The following is a 17,857-nucleotide window of genomic DNA, read 5'->3' as shown; positions in this document are numbered from 1 at the left end:
TTTTCCGTCACACTCGCACAAATGCAATTTGTATATCAGTATGGTAGTTATTTGGCACAAACATATACAGCAAAATACAAAGAATTGTATGCCATATAAAAGTCATTTATTTATGGTCAAATAAAATGTATAGAACTAATTTGGGAGGCCCTTTAATATTGGGGACCCTGGCTTCAGCTCAGTCAATGTAATACTTAGGGTCTATATACTGTAGCGGTTACCTAAGTTCTGTAAAAGGTGCTCTTGTTAAAGGGACAATAACACTCTTGCTGACTTGAAAGCTCCAGAAAATAAATAATATCTCTATCTAAGTACTAGATGTTTAAGTGTCCTACCTGTTGTGTAAATTATCCATTACATCCTATTTTACTTGTCCAAAGTGTTCGAAAATATTTTAAAATCGAATTTTCATTTGAAAAGGTTTACGTTAGACGTTTCAAACCATTATGTTGAATTTTTCCAAATTTTTAAATAAGGTGTGTTAAGATGAAATTTGTATCGTCAATTAATTGGAATATTGTAACAACAAGAGTGGTATTGAGCCTTTAATGTATTGAAGTCAAGTCGTTAGCTAGTACCAGTGCATGCTTCCCGCAGTTTTTTCTTTGATTAGAGCTATTCCCACTGGGATTTCTCGGGCCATTGCTTCAGGAATATAGTACCAGTGACATTTCTGGTAGATTAAAATCTGGCAATGACATATACTGCAGTCTGCTAATCCAAATATGGCCACCCCATGCGTTAGAAACGTGGTTAGCCGCCCTCCTGGATGCCCATATAAGTACACTGTGTTAAAATCCAGAATAGCGTCTGTGCAGCTGACCAATCCGATAAAGGAGGTACGTGATCAATTTCCCGGAGCTCAATACATAACTCATGCACGTGTCCTCTCTATATATAATAAGAGCGGGGTTAACTTTCCCGTCAGGCATCATTGATCGGGGTTAACTTTCCTTTCAGACATTATAAAGCGGTCCGAGGTGGGGGGGGGGGGGGTCACAGCCTTCTCGACTGAGAGGCTAGGATACACCGCCACAAAACGCAAGCTAGGGGATAGAGAACTTATATGTAGCTTATATTTAATGTCATACCTGTGTGTGTAGTTTAATCTATATAACCTGTGTATTATGGATGTTGTATTCGATATATAAACTATAGTTAACGTAAAAAGTGTCCCAGAGTTAATTGATCATATTATGCACAACGTGAAGTCGAAGAAAGTCCTGGCTGGATAAGTGTCACCCTAGTGTCACGGGCCGTATACACAAGTTGGAAGTAATTCATAATTCATCTATTTAACGACTTCGTAGTGTCACATCAATACCCTCCTTATTCCCGCCCGGCTTACAGTAGATAGATATGACCCAGTGTCATCTCCTCATGGAATTATTTTTGTAAAAACCACACACCCATATATTTTAAAAAGATTAAAAGAGACAACATCTACCGGAAAGAAATCAAAGAAAATATGGAATAGCTTAATGTTTTGTGTGTACCAAACGTGCGCCTATCCTAAACCTTATCTGTACAAATCTAACCCACCCGTTCGTTTAAATCCATTGACAGTGTGCATATTTGTGAAAAATCCACCACCTTTATAATTTATATGTAATTTATTTGTTTGGGATATTATACAAATATCGCTTATTACTGAGAGACGTTTCGACTATTTGCTTGATAATGAGAAAGACTACAGAAACCTTGTCAAAACACCTCTCAACAATTCCATAGAATTATTGTAACCTGTGTATTTCCAGCTCAATTTGATATCATAATGGACTGAGTTGTATATAAATCTCCACAACCGTTACTTTGGCCAGTATGGTCCTCCGTACAATTAAGTCTGTCGCGCTTTACCATTTCGCAAAAACGCCAAGAAAAAACCCATTGTATAAATGTCGAACCTTGCCATTCGTATTATTTATTCACCGAACTGTACATATAGGTTAAAACAACATTATAATATAAAGGGCGTTTAATCCTTCAAACGGTGAGTATCTAGTAGTCGTTCGAGTTTTATTTAATTAGTGTCTAGTGTGACTCAGTTGAACAGTAGACGACGACGAATAGGCCTACCGGTCTGTCAATAGCCAGATATTAATCATGACCCAAACACGTTCATGATCTAGGTAAGCAGCTGTTTTATAATTTATCACTATTTATTTATCAATTTAAATACATGTATATGAATAACAATCACAGGTTTATATACTAAGTTTCGACGATGGCTCGGTCGTCTTTATTAAACAAGAGAAACGAAGAAGAGAAGAAGAGAAATGGGGTTTAACGTCCACTCGACACAAACTAGGTCATTTCGGGACTAACATATGGTTCAATTTTATTTCCATAATTCGGTCTTTAGCAATGGGAGGAAACTGGAGGACCAGGTGAAAACCCACGAGGTTGGACAGGCGACCCTACTCCTTGTCACGTACAACCGGGGAATCGAAACCCCACCAGTTGACTCAATGACAGACTTTATGATATAGCGCGCACGTGCTAACCGTTCAGCCATCCAACCTCCCCAAGAGAAACGAAACGTCGCTAGTATATAAAATAGTAATTGTTATAAATGTGTTGTATTACTAGAATGTCACTTAAAGTAGTATTTCACCATACTCATTTGCATGGGGGATTGGGCAAAATCATTATTCCAAGTTTTGAGGGGGATCTAAAACGGTTTGAATTCAACTGCTTCTCTGTCAGAATGTATCACCATTATTATAGTATTTAACATTTTGGAAAGATGTTTGTATATTTTCTAGAGGTCCGTGGGATTGGCTAATAAAAGGTACTTTTTGAATTTAATTGAACACGCATTATGCAGGAGCTAAATTTGTCTATTGCAGGTCTTTCTTTCGGCCTGAAATATTATCTAAATTATTAATTAGACATTAATTAACTTACCGAGACCATAACCAACTCTTCATGCCATCGGATGCCCGTGATATTTAGTGGATTCAAATTCAAATACGATTTATACTGGATGTGGTTACCATAAAACTGATAATCGAGACATCGTTTATTATCGTAACAACGGTATTAATGACAATCGAGGTTAGCCTATAATTGGCCCCGATTGAATTAATTTGACTGAAATTTTCAAAATATTCTTTTTTCATTATCTATTTTTTAAAAAAAAACTATTATAGCGAGAACTGTCAGCCCTTTATCTAATCTTACCTAATGCCGCTTTAATGTCTTAGCAAAAAGTATATCTCGAGTATGCAATGTACGGTAATGGCGAATTTCATAGTTCTTATTCTAGTTTTAAAATGTGTCTCGTAAACATTGTAAGCTACATTTTATACTGGGGTTATTTGAAGACAAACGTATTCTAGCCTTTTCAATCTTCTTGTTTTACAACTTGGTGCAGGAAAACATTTTGTCACGGGAGCAAGTGAAATATTGCTAATTTGAATAATCTGATGAAAACGTTATTTTTCGAAAACTGGAATTTCGGAGGACTAGTAACGGATAGCACCACAAATTGGTTGTTTGGTTGCTCTCTCTCTCTCTCTCTCCCTCTCTCTCTCTCTCTCTCTCTCACCTCCCACACAGATATCGGCACTCACATTCAACAACATTGTGTTAAAATCAATAGAGAACTCAGTGAATTCAACAACTTTTTTTTAGGACGGCTGAATGGTTCTAGTAGCGAACATATCCATTATGATTTATATATAATTGAACGCAGGTTTACTAGTTCTATACCTATTGTTAAAATCAAATGCGTAGCTATATTCATCTGAATGGATATTTGAATAACTGACATCAATTAGAAAAGATAATGAATTTATATGATTTATTTCACGTGAGAACGTGTAGTTATTATAATAAACTTCAATACACTCGTCATATAAATAGTACGGCTTGCCCACTGATCCATTCACTTGAATTGATATTTATTTTGTTTATTACTTGCAATGACTATGCATAGTTTGTCTATTCCGCAGGTTTGTCTTGTCGGTTTTGTTTTGCGTGTAGTATGTTCTCTTCCATTGTTGGCATTGTTACTGTTTGTTTTTGCTCTTATGACCGACACGTACTGAAATTTAAGGGGCGCGAGCAAAACTAACCGGATGTTACCAGCATGACACTGTATATTTACTTCTTTGGCAGTCTTTTTATAACAATTATTGTTTTTATAGGGGCATTATCTAAGATTAGATCAAGAGTAGGCAGGTCTCACCACAATAGTTAAAAACTGGATAGTGCAAAGGGAATATGCTGAAAATTTCAGTCAATCTGAACCGAGATATTAGCGATTGATCATCATTACTAAAGTCGGTACGATATAAAACATAGTCTCGATTATCCATTTTTGGATTGAATCATTGCGGAGCAGATCGGATTTAAATACAAAGAAAATCCGACACATAAGATGGCATCGAGAGTCGATTAAGGTCTTTTCATGTTAATAAATGTCTAATTAATAGTTTATATAACATTTCAGGCTTAAAGAAAGACCCGCCATAGGCAGATTTAGCTCTTGCATAATCTATGCTAAATGTTAGGGCGACATGTATGTATAAACTGGTTGAGTTGTGGTGAAGTAACCAAAGGGGGGGGGGGGCAAACTCAACATCCCCACTCTCTACTCTCTCCGTTTATGCCCTTAGAAATAATGGACCCGGTAGTTGGGGCACTGCAGATTAAACCGATATGGTGTTTTTTCGCAACCAGCAACTAAGTCTGACTAACCACTGTTATCTTTTTCAATTCGATGAATTGTTCCAAACAGACGAAATTAATTACAAAATGCTACACTTGTGTGGTTATCTAGGAAGTTAGGTTCCAAGTCCGGATTCGATCTCGAATATTACCAAACACCTAGCTTTATAGCACCATGTTAGTTATCTCATGGACCTTATAAGATCCATGGTTATCTCTAGGATTCCCTGTACGATTCAGTAATGTTCTAACCACCATACAATGGACTTAACATTTTGACTAAAGTAACTTACGGGGTCAATCCTGGGTTAGAAACCTTTGGGAATCCGCCCGACGAATGGACCTATCCCCACCCCACCTTGTTATTATTGTTCTAATATGTATATTGGCTGCTAACACAAGGGATCGGCATACGATCTGTTTGTGTACACCATATTCGGTTTAATTTGTAATCGCACAACTGCCGTCTGAAAGACATTCCATATGAGTGATATAAGAATCATTGTAGAAACGTAGCTCCGATTAAATACAGTAATTGTTATCCATAGAACTCTTGTGTTTATTTCAATGTGTTCAATCTAAATGCCATTCAAACAGTATAAAATAGAGCCTTATGTTATGAATATAGCTTTATATAGGTATGGTTAGAGAGTTGTTTGATGTAACTAGATGTTTATGAAAGTTATTATACTTTATACCCAGTAATCTTATTTCATGTTTGAATTGTAAAACCAGTTTAACTTGATTAGAAGATGTCAGTACAGGTTTTAAAATATGTAAGAGATTAGTAATCAGTCATGCAGTTAATGGCTTCAGTTCTCTTTGATGGATATCAAACGACTGCTTTAGAAATGGAAATTTTTTAAACACGGCTGTGTTTTACAAGCCCTTTTTTATTTTTTAAATTTAATATAATATGCAGGGGGTGGTGGGCGGTGGGGGTGGGGGCTTCATTAGGAAAGTTTGAAAACTTCCCAGTGAATTTCGCGATTTGGGGTATGTCTTGGATAAGGAAACAAATCAACAGAAATGATTGATCGATCAGAAATGGGGAACATTGGATGTTGCTAACTTTGAATGAAAAGTACTTAACGTTAATTTTCGAATTTTTGTACAGTTGTACTGTTAGAGGTTCAGTACCTTGTCAGATTAAACCAAACTGACACTTTTATTTTACTGTGAATCAAAGCTAACAGTGTTCTTTAAATACATTCAGCTTAACAAGTTTTATTTGTTTATTTGTAAACAGCTTAAGACAGGTTGTAAAACGGCAGGAGTGACCACAAGTGTTTTATGAATCATTGACATTCTTTTGAACATCGTGATATAGCAAGTGTACCGTTATATTAACATCTTATTCAAATTGTTAGTGCTACATATATATATAGTGTATGGGGAATATTTACATGGCATTTTCAAACGTAGGCCCATGGCTTGTGCTGTAGAGGTAAGTGACATGTTGATTTGTTGATACATTTTCTGTTGTTTTGGTTTTTTTTTTTAATTTCACTGATATTTTAGATCAAATTTCATCTGACATTGTCTGTATAGTTTGTCTTGTCCGCAGGTTTGTCTTAACGGCTTTGTTTGTGCTTATTGTGGTCCTCCTGCACTTACTATTACTTACTTCAGAATTTGTTTTATATCATTACTCCAAGAGAAAACGTTTCATTTTAACGACAGCATCACGTACGTTTGATCATAATTACCTTCCCAATACACACGCATTGTATGACCGTTAGTGTTTGTTCTGCTTATGTTTTAATGGGCAGTTGTCCATCATTTTCCGTTGGAATGGAAAATATAAAGTCCGGTGTTAAGGGTATCCTACTCAGATAGGTTAGTTTGTTATTGTAACTATATTAAAGGCATGATAGGCGGTTAAAGAGTTTTGCCAGGGCAGCGGCACAGTCTACATTACCTATGGCCCTAGATCGAAATTTATGTTTCTATATTAGAGGCTTATAATTTCGTATGACACTTATTGGTCATACAAAAATGGAGATAGAAATTAATTCTATGTACAAAGTACAGAAACTAAATACTTATATATTGAAACAATTTTTGAAATACTGTTCTCTTTTGACTGGACATGATATTTATTAACTAAAATGATTTAATGCAATTCATCTAGTGCGAACCTTCTGACATAATCACGTGTAAAGGTGCAATAATATTCTGTCCAGGAAAAAATCCCCGCATAGTAAACTGTATGGCGCAATCGAACGTCTTCATTATTAGCAGGATGTTAAACCCATTTCATATATATCAATGTTTAAAATCTGGTTTCTAAGTCAATATAGAAGTGAACTGTTATTTTGATACCCTTATACCTAATAACTCAGCTGAAGCTATGTAATATGACGTCATGATGCTAATAAAAGCTTCGATCAATATGGCATACGTTTCTCTCTGCCGTCTGGGCAAATAGATCATATTTCTAATTTAATATTATTTTTCAGCATCCAGGTTAGGTGTATTTAAAGTTAATAAAGTACGGTGTAATAGGAGAAAAATTGAGAGGACAATTAAGACATCTATTTTCTGGTTTATATTAAATAATAGAAGTACGATGTAATGGGGGGGGGGGAATTGAGAGGACAATTAAGACATCCATTTTGTGGTTTATATATTAAATGATGTCTTGCAGCACTTGGTATTTGGTGTCAGGGTGTGAGGACAAAAGGGTGCGGTTCAAGATTGTATTTCGGCCTATTAGCAAAAGGATGGACGCAAACACGTTTTCTAAATTGTTCAAGATTGTGGGGTTTTTTTGCACAAGAAAATACATATATATTGACATATATTGACACTTGCATTGCCAATCCCGTAAAAGCTGTACCACAGGTGAAAATCTGACTTTTACCAAGTCTAATCTTAAGTTACATTCATTTGATTACAGATGGCTATAAATATGATGACGGCGATGTTGACGACAACGTTACCGATAATTTGTCTGAAATGAAATGAAATTGGGTTTAACGTCCAACTTTTCACCACCAACCGGGCTAATGAAGATGAGAAAATTTTCAAAACGAGTGTCACAATGCGCATTTTAGCTGATCTCTTTTCGTAAATTGTAATGCAATAGTGTTGCTGATATCACAAGGATACAACATTTCATATCATATTTGTTTTTTATTTCTATTTTCAGATAAGGAATAAAGTTTTTTGTTTGGCGTAATACATTTCATAATGGAAACGGATAATATTTGTACGAAAATTGTTGGAAATGACGAGTTGGTTCCATTTGATGATTTTGACCTGGGTCATTTACCAGAAGAATGGCGACATGAAGAACTTTTGGAATTGATCAAAGGCGCGGGAAAATTGGTAGCTCGAGTAAAGGTTACGTCTGACTCTGGCGAAGATCTGTATAGTTCGGGTCTCGTGATCAAATATGGCGGAAGTTTTGCAATTCAAACAAATAATAAATTTATTGAAAATGTCACCATGGCAACCGGGTGTGAAATCGAATTTAGTTTTGACAAAGAAGACCGAAATGATGTAATAAAATGTGTAGGAACTGGTATAGTGGAGACTTCAAAAATGCTGGACAAAACCCTCGTCTCGTTTGAACCAATTCCTGATTTTCTGAATGAGTTAAATATAATGGACGACAAGTATTTTCTTCCAGATATTGAAACCGTCAATCAAGACGGTGTGAACGAAAACGCGACATCTTTGATAATGATGTCTCAGAATAAGGCCTATCTGTTCCTTCCTGAAAACGAAGACGTTAACAAAAAGGCTGATGTGAAAATACGATTCTGTGACGGAACCGTCAGCGACTTAACTAGTAACTGGATTACATTTGAACCCATTCCCGACGAATTGAAATCTAATCCCCACCACGAGGCTTATTCCTCTTGTAAAGTTCTGATATGTACCACTACAGATGGGCGTACCGTCGGCGCTACGACAGAATTCTTCTCTGGTCATATAGTGTTGAAGATGCTACAACCCGTCACTTTGGAAGAGGCAAAAAACTCTGTTATATATTTTTACGGCGACAATGACAATGAGTTTTTAGGAACGGGGTTATACTTTAAAAAATCGATTTTAGAATCGGCCCGCGCAATTAATGGTCTCGAAATCAACATTCCCAAAGCAGACACAAGCTCAGAACATGAACTTTTGGCGCGAATATTTGACTCATTTTGGTTGCTATCGTTTAAACCCGTACCAAATCCAATTCAGCACGACATGTCAAAAAGGAAAAGAAGCTGTACACTTTTAGAAAACGACCAAGGAGGAGTTGTCGTTATTGGACATCCCAGTGGTAAAATAAAAATGGCTGCTGCGGGTAAGATTGTAAGGAGTGGAGTATATCATGATAAAGAAAATGGTGATATTGGTTTTGAAGTCATTTTCGAAGCTAAAACTGTAAAGCAGGATTTAGTAGGTTCCTTAGTCTTGTGTCTACAAACGGGGAAAATATACCACCTTAAGGAAGTATTATCGGCAAATAGCGATGAAGAAGCCGATATGTGTCGTGCTGTGTTAGGAATCAGACTAGATCAGCTTTTTAAAGTGAATAAACCTAAACGTGATTAATATTTATTATTTCTGCGGTTAAAAAAGCCGTCCAAATAAACAGGCATGTGTATAGATGTGTCGGCGAAAGCTTATTAAAGATGGATTTCAAACTGGCTTGAAGTTTTATCTGCTTCCTTCTCTTCGTTTATATCACATTAAACATTTGGCACGTACGTTATCTCGACAGTTATCTATTTTATTATATAGTTTATGTATTCATATGCCATTTTGAATCATATTTGTCGGTTATGTATTATTTCAGTCACTCTTAAGTCCATTATGCTAATTTGCAAAGTTTGTTTTTATATTTTCTTAGTAAATAGTTTACAATATGTATCCGGTTCATGTCATCTAATATCCGATAAGTCTTATGAAAATACAGACAAGAATAAAGAGGGAACACAGTATCATTTGCATTTATTTTTTCATTCGGGATTTCTTTTGTATAGAAGCGCATAGATTTTCATTTAACAACTTCCTGGTGGCTGATGTTTAACGTCTACTTCCAGAATAAATGACATCGCAGACAAGACGGACTGCCTAGCAGATGACACAAGCTGGATAGATTTGTAGAATGATCGATGACCTCAAAATCATACCAACGTCTCATCTCCGGCCTAAAATGTCTTCCCTTTGACTATAGCCAGCACCGTGACCCGCAAAGTGACTCAAACCTAAAACATACTATAAGTATAAAAAAGTAATGGAATTTGGAGTCATTTATCTCCATTTTTATGTATTTTCGTGCTACATTAATTTACCTTGCATTGTTCTTCCGGTATGGATATAGGGATAACTGTAATACTTTGGTCCTTACGGCCATAGTGTATCTTTAAAGGCTCAATACCACTCTTGTTGTAACTGAATAATATGTCCCAATCTTTATTCTGGTCAACAAATTGTACTATTTTAGAATATTTCAATTAATTGATGATACAAATTTCATCTTAACACACCTTATTTAAAAAATTTGAAAAATTCAACATAATGGTTTGAAACGTCTAACGTAAACCTTTTCAAATGAAACTTCGATTTAAAAATATTTTCGAACCCTCTGGACAAGTAAAATAGAAAGTAATGGATAATTTACACAACAGGTAGGACACTTAAACATCTAGTACTTAGATAGAGATCTCAGATATTATTTATTTTCTGGAGCTTTCAAGCCAGCAAGAGTGTTATTGTCCCTTTAACTAATTATTGGTTCACATTTTCTATAGAATCAAATCCCACGTACTAATGAAAGTGAATGACATGTTTATACATAAAAAAACAGTGATATTTTGGTAAAATCCTTTCCATTGTCAAAATATCCATCAAATTCTATGTGTTTATAACATGTATTTGGTAGACCAAATAAGGTAATGTTCTCTCTCTCCCGGTCTTGGGAGAATGGGGATGTTTATTCCGTATTTGTGAAGAAAATAAACGCCAAGGTCAGTATATAACTTATAACGTACAGAAATAAGGGTGTGTTGAGCGAAATTGATCAGAACTCACACAGTTATTACGAGCAGCCATCGTCTATGCTTTATTGAGAACGAGGGCCATCGAAGCCAAACAGTTTAACAATAAAGTTGTAGGAACAACTAACCTGTAGTTTTATTTACGATCACAAAGACAAGGAAGTCCGATATTACAAGGAGTATGGCCGTCGGTTGTTTTCCTTAAGTGTTTGAAAACGAGGTTGTTTCCCCTTGCATATCGTAGATTATGTGAATTTCTTAGTAGAGTGGACTGGAATCAGGCTAAATGCCGTACTATACTACACGATGTAGTGTGCTACGACAAAAATTTTGCCCGGACAGCGGCACTACAGCCTGCTTGAATTCGATTCTTTTACGCCGATGTGTACTCGGGACGAATAGATACTGTTCCTCTCCAGTGGCGGATTAAGCTCCACCAAGGCCTGAGGCGGCAGTTGCTGGAGGGCCTATTTAATTTCGGGTCAGGGCCTATGTTGATTCCCGTTGGGCCTAAACCCCACCCCCCTAACATTCATTGTCTATGCGTTTTTAATCGTATCAGACAAGTCTAAAAAATTTTTTTTTTACAAAATCTTTGGGCCTGAGGCTGCAGCCTCATCAGCCTCAATGATAATCCGCTACTGTTCCTCTCCAGGCTTTCATGTTCGCTTACAGGGGTTCACTTATACAGTGTTGGTCGTGAAAGATCCCCGGGATTTTGCGTCGTGGTTTCCTCTTGTCAGTGATGCAGGGCGGTGTGCCTGTCAAGGACTGGCGTCTAGTCGTTCGGATGGGACATAAAGCCTATTAATTACATGAGAAGGGATTCAATGACGGACACTTTGCCAGCCGCATACTCTGCTTTTATTTGCTTGGTACAATAAAAGGTCAAGGAAAATCTATATTAGTCATCTTAAGACTTATATCCAGTTTAATAAATTATCCACTGCCTAAAATACAACGAACTTGAGATATCGCTTTCTTCTAGGTGTACGTAATATTTAAGAAGGTAATTATTAATTCTAAGCATAATTATTTAATTTTCAGCATAGGTAAGAATCGTTTGAAACATGAGTAAAACTTGAGTTTGATGGGTTTTAGGACGAGTAGCATTTATATTCATATTTTCTAACTTACCCATAAGTGCGTTCACTTCAATTTCAGTATTTATGATATGTGAAATGCAAAATATGTAGGACAACTGCTCTCATTAATTAAATGGTTTCGTTTTTTAAGTAGGATAGTCATGGCAGAAAAGTTGCCATATTTTTTTGCATACATTTCGTTCTATCTGACTGCATCAGTAGCCTTTTATGCCTAAAGGGACGGGAGAACCATTGTAGAAACGTAACTGCAATTACAATACAATAGAACTCTTGTGTTTATTTTGAAATGCATGTACTATTTTAATGTAAAGACTCCTTTTATTTTATCACAGTAGAGAGTAAAAGGACCCCCATAAAGAATTGACCACGAAAAGGATACAAAAACATGTCGGTGTCAAATCAATAGAAATCAATATCGCTTTGATATTTTATCATCAGTGGCTACTGTCGGATTACAGTTATGATTTCCAAGAATGCATCCCGATTGTTTTAGTTTTTCGGACATTACGAAAACCTAGACCCTGTATACAAAATGGCAGTGAACGTCAAGATCTATTGAATTTCAAGATTAATAGGCCTGAGATAAAACGTCTCTACCTGGACAAAACGTTAGTGTATCTCCATAGGCGTAGGGGACAATGTCATCGGGGGTAGGGGGGGGGGGGCTATTTGGCCGAAAACCTTTTTTTTTTGTTACTCGAATTTTCAGAATGTGTCAACCAAAAGGAGTTTTCCACTATGTTATTGTGCGAGGTCTTAAGTATTGTAGTATTCAAAACGTAAACCGCGAGCGATTTCATTTTACAATTATACTATCATATTTCTATGATATACGGTCTCATTCTTTGACGTTGTGTCCGAAAAACGGAAATACATTACCCACCTACCCCCCCGCACCACCGGTTCATACGCCTATGTGTATCTCAGTTGAGAGCCAGTGGTCTTTCGTGGAGAGGTCTGAACAAGTTCCGTTTCGAATTCATTTAAATTACCTTAAACATACATCATGCAAGAGCTAAATCTGCCTATTGCAGGTCTTTCTTTAGACCTGACATATTGTTATCTAAATTATTAATTAGACATTATCCAGACCGTAGTCAACTCTCTATTGCAACGCTAGTCTGCGATATTTACTGGATTAGGATCCAATTTGCTGATCAACTTTCATTCATGATTAAATCATGACGTGGATAATCAAGACTATATTTTATATCGTTCTGATTTAAGAAATGATGATCGAGGCTAGGCCGAAAATTCAATCGTTAAATTCTTGGCTCAGAGTGGATCAATTTGACTGAAATTTCAGCAAATTTCCTTCACATTATCTGTCGTGCGACAAAGCCGTAAAGTGCATAATTATAGTAACCACTGGCTATAAGTACATGCAATTTAGGTTTTTTGTCTTATGTGCTCTTTAAGCCTAGCTCACAGCCCGGCGTACGTGTTACTACGGGCGGTCTACGGATGGGGGGGGGGGGGGCTTAGTAAACTCGTACCTGAAATACAACCTAAAGCCGCACCCTTCCCACTACATTAAACTGAAACATATTCATACACGACATTTCTGATAATCAAATATTTATTTTCATACGTACAGATATATACAAATTATAAAACCAAAAAAAGACGTGTTGCTAGACAACGAAACATACACCCACTCGCAACTCTTTGGAAAGTACATATACGTAAAATCTGGCTTTGATGACAAACGTACCCTACATTCTAATTAGTTCTACAACCATTTTTAAAAAAATAAACTATTTAGAAACTATGGGGCTGTCAGTATTCAGCTTTTCAAGACGAATCATACATCTGACTTGTTTTTTAACAGGTGAAAATGATAGGATCGATAACCTCATCATTAATTTTGAAAGACGCTATCCCAGTGACTAAACTAGTCAAATCCCAGTAAGTTTGAATAATTTGAAAAAAAAAGTTTAACAATTCTGACATGCAATGATTTGGGGAGGTGAGGGGTGGGGTAGTAACTTGATTTCGGCAGTATTCGTCTTTATGACCAGGCAAAAAAATCTTAGAAAATTTGCAATAGAAAACAAAAAATAAAACTGACATATATTTCGTTTCGTTCTCTTTATACTTTTATACTTGAACTATAAAAAAACGAAACGAAATAAGATTGTCATTCAAGATTTTGGGTAGACGGACGGACAGTGTTAAAGGCAATATACGAACACATTAATAGTTGGGTGTATTAAAACACAGAGATGAGTAGCAATTTTATGGTTCGGCTGCAGAGATTGGATCAAAGAGATCATGATACGTTATTTAATATTTTGTAATACCAATAAAATATTTGATAAAATATCATGCATGTAGATAATCATTCTTTGTCAACACATTCTTTGTTGCTTAAGCAAGGCTGACACTTGCACGATTCCGTGGCTCGAGTCGTGCCAGTGCGCAAACTAGTCGTAAACTGGCGTGAAGTGTGCGTAAACCCGTCGTGACTGCGTGCCATGTCGGGACGAGAATTTTGAAATGTTCAAAATTTTGGTCACGACAAAATTTAGCGACCGGGTCGTGAACTATGCGCAAACTGTTCGTGAACTCGTCGTGAACTCGTCGGGACGATGCGGGAGGATGCGTGCCAGTGCGTGGCGTTCAGTCAGTAAACTTTCATACTGTCCAAACTCTTGCCTTCTGGTCAACCATTCCCTGACCCACACTTTCCTTTGTGTCTTTCTTCGAGGTGGGGTTGACTTTTCTTGCTCTTCTGCCTCTTCCAGCCTTTTCTGCTGCTCTTGAACAATGGCTAGAGCAGCTGCCAGGTATAGGCAACTTCTCTTCCCTGCAATGATTGTGTCTCTGACATTCAGCATGTTGTCTCTTCCACGGCCAATCCAAAAATGACCAGGGGTTGGGGAGGACCCCTTTTTATATGGCGTGCCCAAGTCGGCACGACACCGTCCGAATTGCTCAAACTCGTCGTGCCAATGCGGGAAGTGCGTAAACAATGCGCAAACTATGCGCAAACTATGCGTGAACTCGTCGTGCCAGCCAGTTCGTGTCAATGTGGACACTGATGGGCACGCATTCGTGAACTCGTCGTGAACTATGCGTGAACTAGTCGTGAACTTTGAGGGAGCCTCCCAGTTCGTGCCCCAAAATGGCACGACTTGCAACGACAAAATCGTGGCCAAAAGTCGTGCAAGTGTCAGCCTGGCATTAACCTAATAAAAAAGTGATATGAAATTGACATTGATATGGATTCTCGACAAAAACGGCTGTCCGTAAAGCAAGTAGAAGTTAGATTCATGCTAAACTTATCTAAGAAAGGGGTGGGGCGTTAGCACCAAAATGCCCCTTTTAATTAATTTGCGTTCTGTTTGTTTGGGCTTCTCGTGTATCTAATTGGGCGAATCGACGTTAGCTGATAGTCTAGAAGTGTACAGCGTATTTATGTTCCTATTTCTAATAATTAGCACTAATCCACGCATTTTGGCAAAATCGCATAATGTACATTAAAGGGAGTATATCTCCAGTTCAATATTATCCGTAAGATTCGACATTAAAAACACAAATAAGAATTCAACATTGGTCCATTACAATCAATATTGATGTTATCTTACCGTGAAATTAATACAAATTGATAATTTGAAGATCAGTTCCCGACGTCGAGTTCGAACGTCATTGATAATGAAAAGACTTGATGAACAAATCAAAACATCGATTACACATGGCTGATCCACAAACTATAAAAAAGATGAACTTGTTGACTGGATTAACCAGGTGCAAACAATTCTAACTCAATTTGGACTGCTCACGGATTTCATCGAACATAACTGATTAGAATAGTCCATAAGGCCAGATCACATTAATTTTTAATTTTTCAGGGTCTTTATTTTTACATAACCCACTCAATTCTAAAAGCTTTTGAGAAGAGCTTCTAAGTATTTTTTGTTTTCAAATCAGTATTTTTTCTGAAGAAATTGGAGGCAGAATTTTTAATTGGTGTTGCCGAAGAATAGATATTCAAATTAATGTGGCCTTATCATTCGCATAAGCCTAGATATGGTATCAAATGTCTATAGTGATTAACTAAGCATAGTGTGCTAGAATGGTAAAGATCGGCATAAAAAAGCACACAAATGTATATTGTGAGGTAGGAGGTTTAACCTTTTCAGTTAATCAAATTCATTTTACTGAGGTGAATGACCGTGACACCCAATAAACTCTTTTGTACATTTAGATATAAAATCGAGTCAAGAGCAAAATTGATATACATGCCAACGAATCTAATGAACAGTTTATATATATGTTGATATAACATTATGCAATTTTGATTTCTAAAGACAACTTATTCTAGAATATTTTCAGTTAATTTTCATATAGAAATGATTATACGAGGTGTTAACATAACACCTTAACGTCTAATAATACGATTAAGGAACCAGAAGTAACCTAAAGCCTAGCGTACACGGGCGATTTTCTTCGTTTGCTGAAGCAACCAGTAATTTCTGGACAATTGTGCGGTCAAAAGGTGTATAGATATACACCCATTTGCCGATTTTGTAATATCACGTGATATTTTGCGACAGATTACTTGATAGTGTATACACCACACTGATCCGCAGTGAATATTTGCTTGGCCGCGACAATCACTGATAAGGATGACATTGATGCGGCTTAATGAGCTAGAAATATTAACATTTTTCCTGCGACAAATTAAATTCTAAAACATTTTTTGTATATATTTGAAAAATAAATAAAGGCGTTTGACGTATTTGTAGGTAAAAACTATTTCCGATTTAGTGTAAATGGGTATTACATTGACTAAAATGCAGCATTCTCTCCGAAGCAGTTATGTCTTATGTAAACAATGCACGCGCCATTCAGCCAATGATTCACACCGCGTGCTGTGACAGCACGTGTTAAGGCAGTCATCTATGACAGAGATATTATACGAGACTCGTAATTCTCTGTGAAACAGATTGTGTGTACACAGCCACTGATGAGAAATATATTGGCAACCCTCACAGGCGACAAAAATAGATATCCGTTTCCGTTGCAATGACGCGCACAAGGGCGGTTTCTAGCAATATGGAGGCAAGTAAAGTCGCTTAAAAGTTACCCGTGTGAGCTAGGCTTTAAAGATAATAAATATGAAATTATGACACATAATATGCCGATTATATTGTATGTATGAAGTTTCAATTCATTGATTTTTTTCACTTTGTGAAATATCGCCTGGTGGTTTATGTTGGTTTGGTGAGAATCAAATGAAGGCAATATGTCGGCATATCGGGAGATCTTATTGGTGTGATACAAGACACAATAATAGGAACACAATGCGTCATTAATGTATGTTGCAACGTCACTGGGTGTTTCTTGCTAGTAAAACTTTATATGATAAGATCTGGACAAAATATACATTTTACATATTGACAGAGCAGCAGGTGTCAATGAAAAGAATCAGGCTTATAATTTGTCCAAAATTTTTTTAAAAAAAAAAACCTCAAGAAAATATCAGTTTTCTATTTCTTTGATTAGCAGCCAGATCAGTATACAGAAACAACCATATTATTTAGTTGGCCTTGTTGTCACACATATATATCTTGACTTTTGTTTGAAACACAGGTTACCGAGCGTAGCGATAGATTGGTTATCCCCACCAGTCCTTCAACAATCAACAATATGAATCAAAGTTCTTAGTAACATTACTCATTTTTCCTTTACTAGCCTTGATACAAGACATCTTCGCCGAGGAATTGGTTTAAAGCTGAGATGTGTACAAGTTCTTCTTTTTTCAAAATAGTCGACGATTACCGAGTGGATTGTTCTGTGTTACAGTAATTTGGATGAAGTGATAACAAACAAAATGACTATAGACAATAACAACAGTCCCGCACAGAAAGCACACGATAATAATCCCGCTGATCGTTTAGGGCCATTCTGAAAATACAAAAACCGATAAAATCAAAGGATAATTGAATATTTAGAAATAATTGCCTGATTTTATTCTACACATTCATCGGTATAATTGGATAATTTGTCAGGAAGTGGAACATTTTTGTCCTTATACAATTTGTACCAGACACCAATTACTGAAAT

At 36.6% G+C, this 17,857-nt stretch overlaps 1 protein-coding gene and 1 long non-coding RNA gene across 7 annotated transcripts in view; one reads left to right on the top strand and one right to left on the bottom strand.

Moving 5' to 3' along the window:
* The first annotated feature begins 1,851 nt into the window (after window positions 1–1,851).
* Window positions 1,852–9,620, top strand: LOC126825050 (uncharacterized). 6 transcript variants are annotated; one of them, XM_050554483.2, is made up of 3 exons: window positions 2,000–2,129; window positions 5,924–6,121; window positions 7,829–9,620. In XM_050554483.2, exon 3 carries the CDS (start codon window positions 7,870–7,872, stop codon window positions 9,229–9,231), a length of 1,362 nt encoding a protein of 453 aa, XP_050410440.1. In that variant the 5' UTR covers window positions 2,000–2,129; window positions 5,924–6,121; window positions 7,829–7,869; the 3' UTR covers window positions 9,232–9,620. The 6 variants fall into 6 exon arrangements, with proteins under 6 accessions (XP_050410441.1, XP_050410438.1, XP_050410440.1 ...); XM_050554482.2 differs by lacking the exon at window positions 2,000–2,129 and adding an exon at window positions 5,432–5,450; XM_050554484.2 differs by lacking the exons at window positions 2,000–2,129; window positions 5,924–6,121 and adding an exon at window positions 1,852–1,990.
* A 3,699-nt stretch (window positions 9,621–13,319) lies between these two features.
* Window positions 13,320–17,857, bottom strand: part of LOC126825057 (uncharacterized) — a 33,122-nt gene continuing 28,584 nt past the window's right edge. Inside the window, exon 3 of the long non-coding RNA XR_007681770.2 lies at window positions 13,320–17,698. This is a non-coding gene — a long non-coding RNA (uncharacterized LOC126825057). The remainder of the gene's footprint in view (window positions 17,699–17,857) is intronic.

This window comes from Patella vulgata, chromosome 6 (genome assembly GCF_932274485.2).
Source record: "Patella vulgata chromosome 6, xgPatVulg1.2, whole genome shotgun sequence".
Classification (NCBI taxonomy): domain Eukaryota; kingdom Metazoa; phylum Mollusca; class Gastropoda; family Patellidae; genus Patella; species Patella vulgata.
Note: the sequence above shows the minus strand (reverse complement) of the source record. Positions and strands in the feature narration are given on the sequence as shown.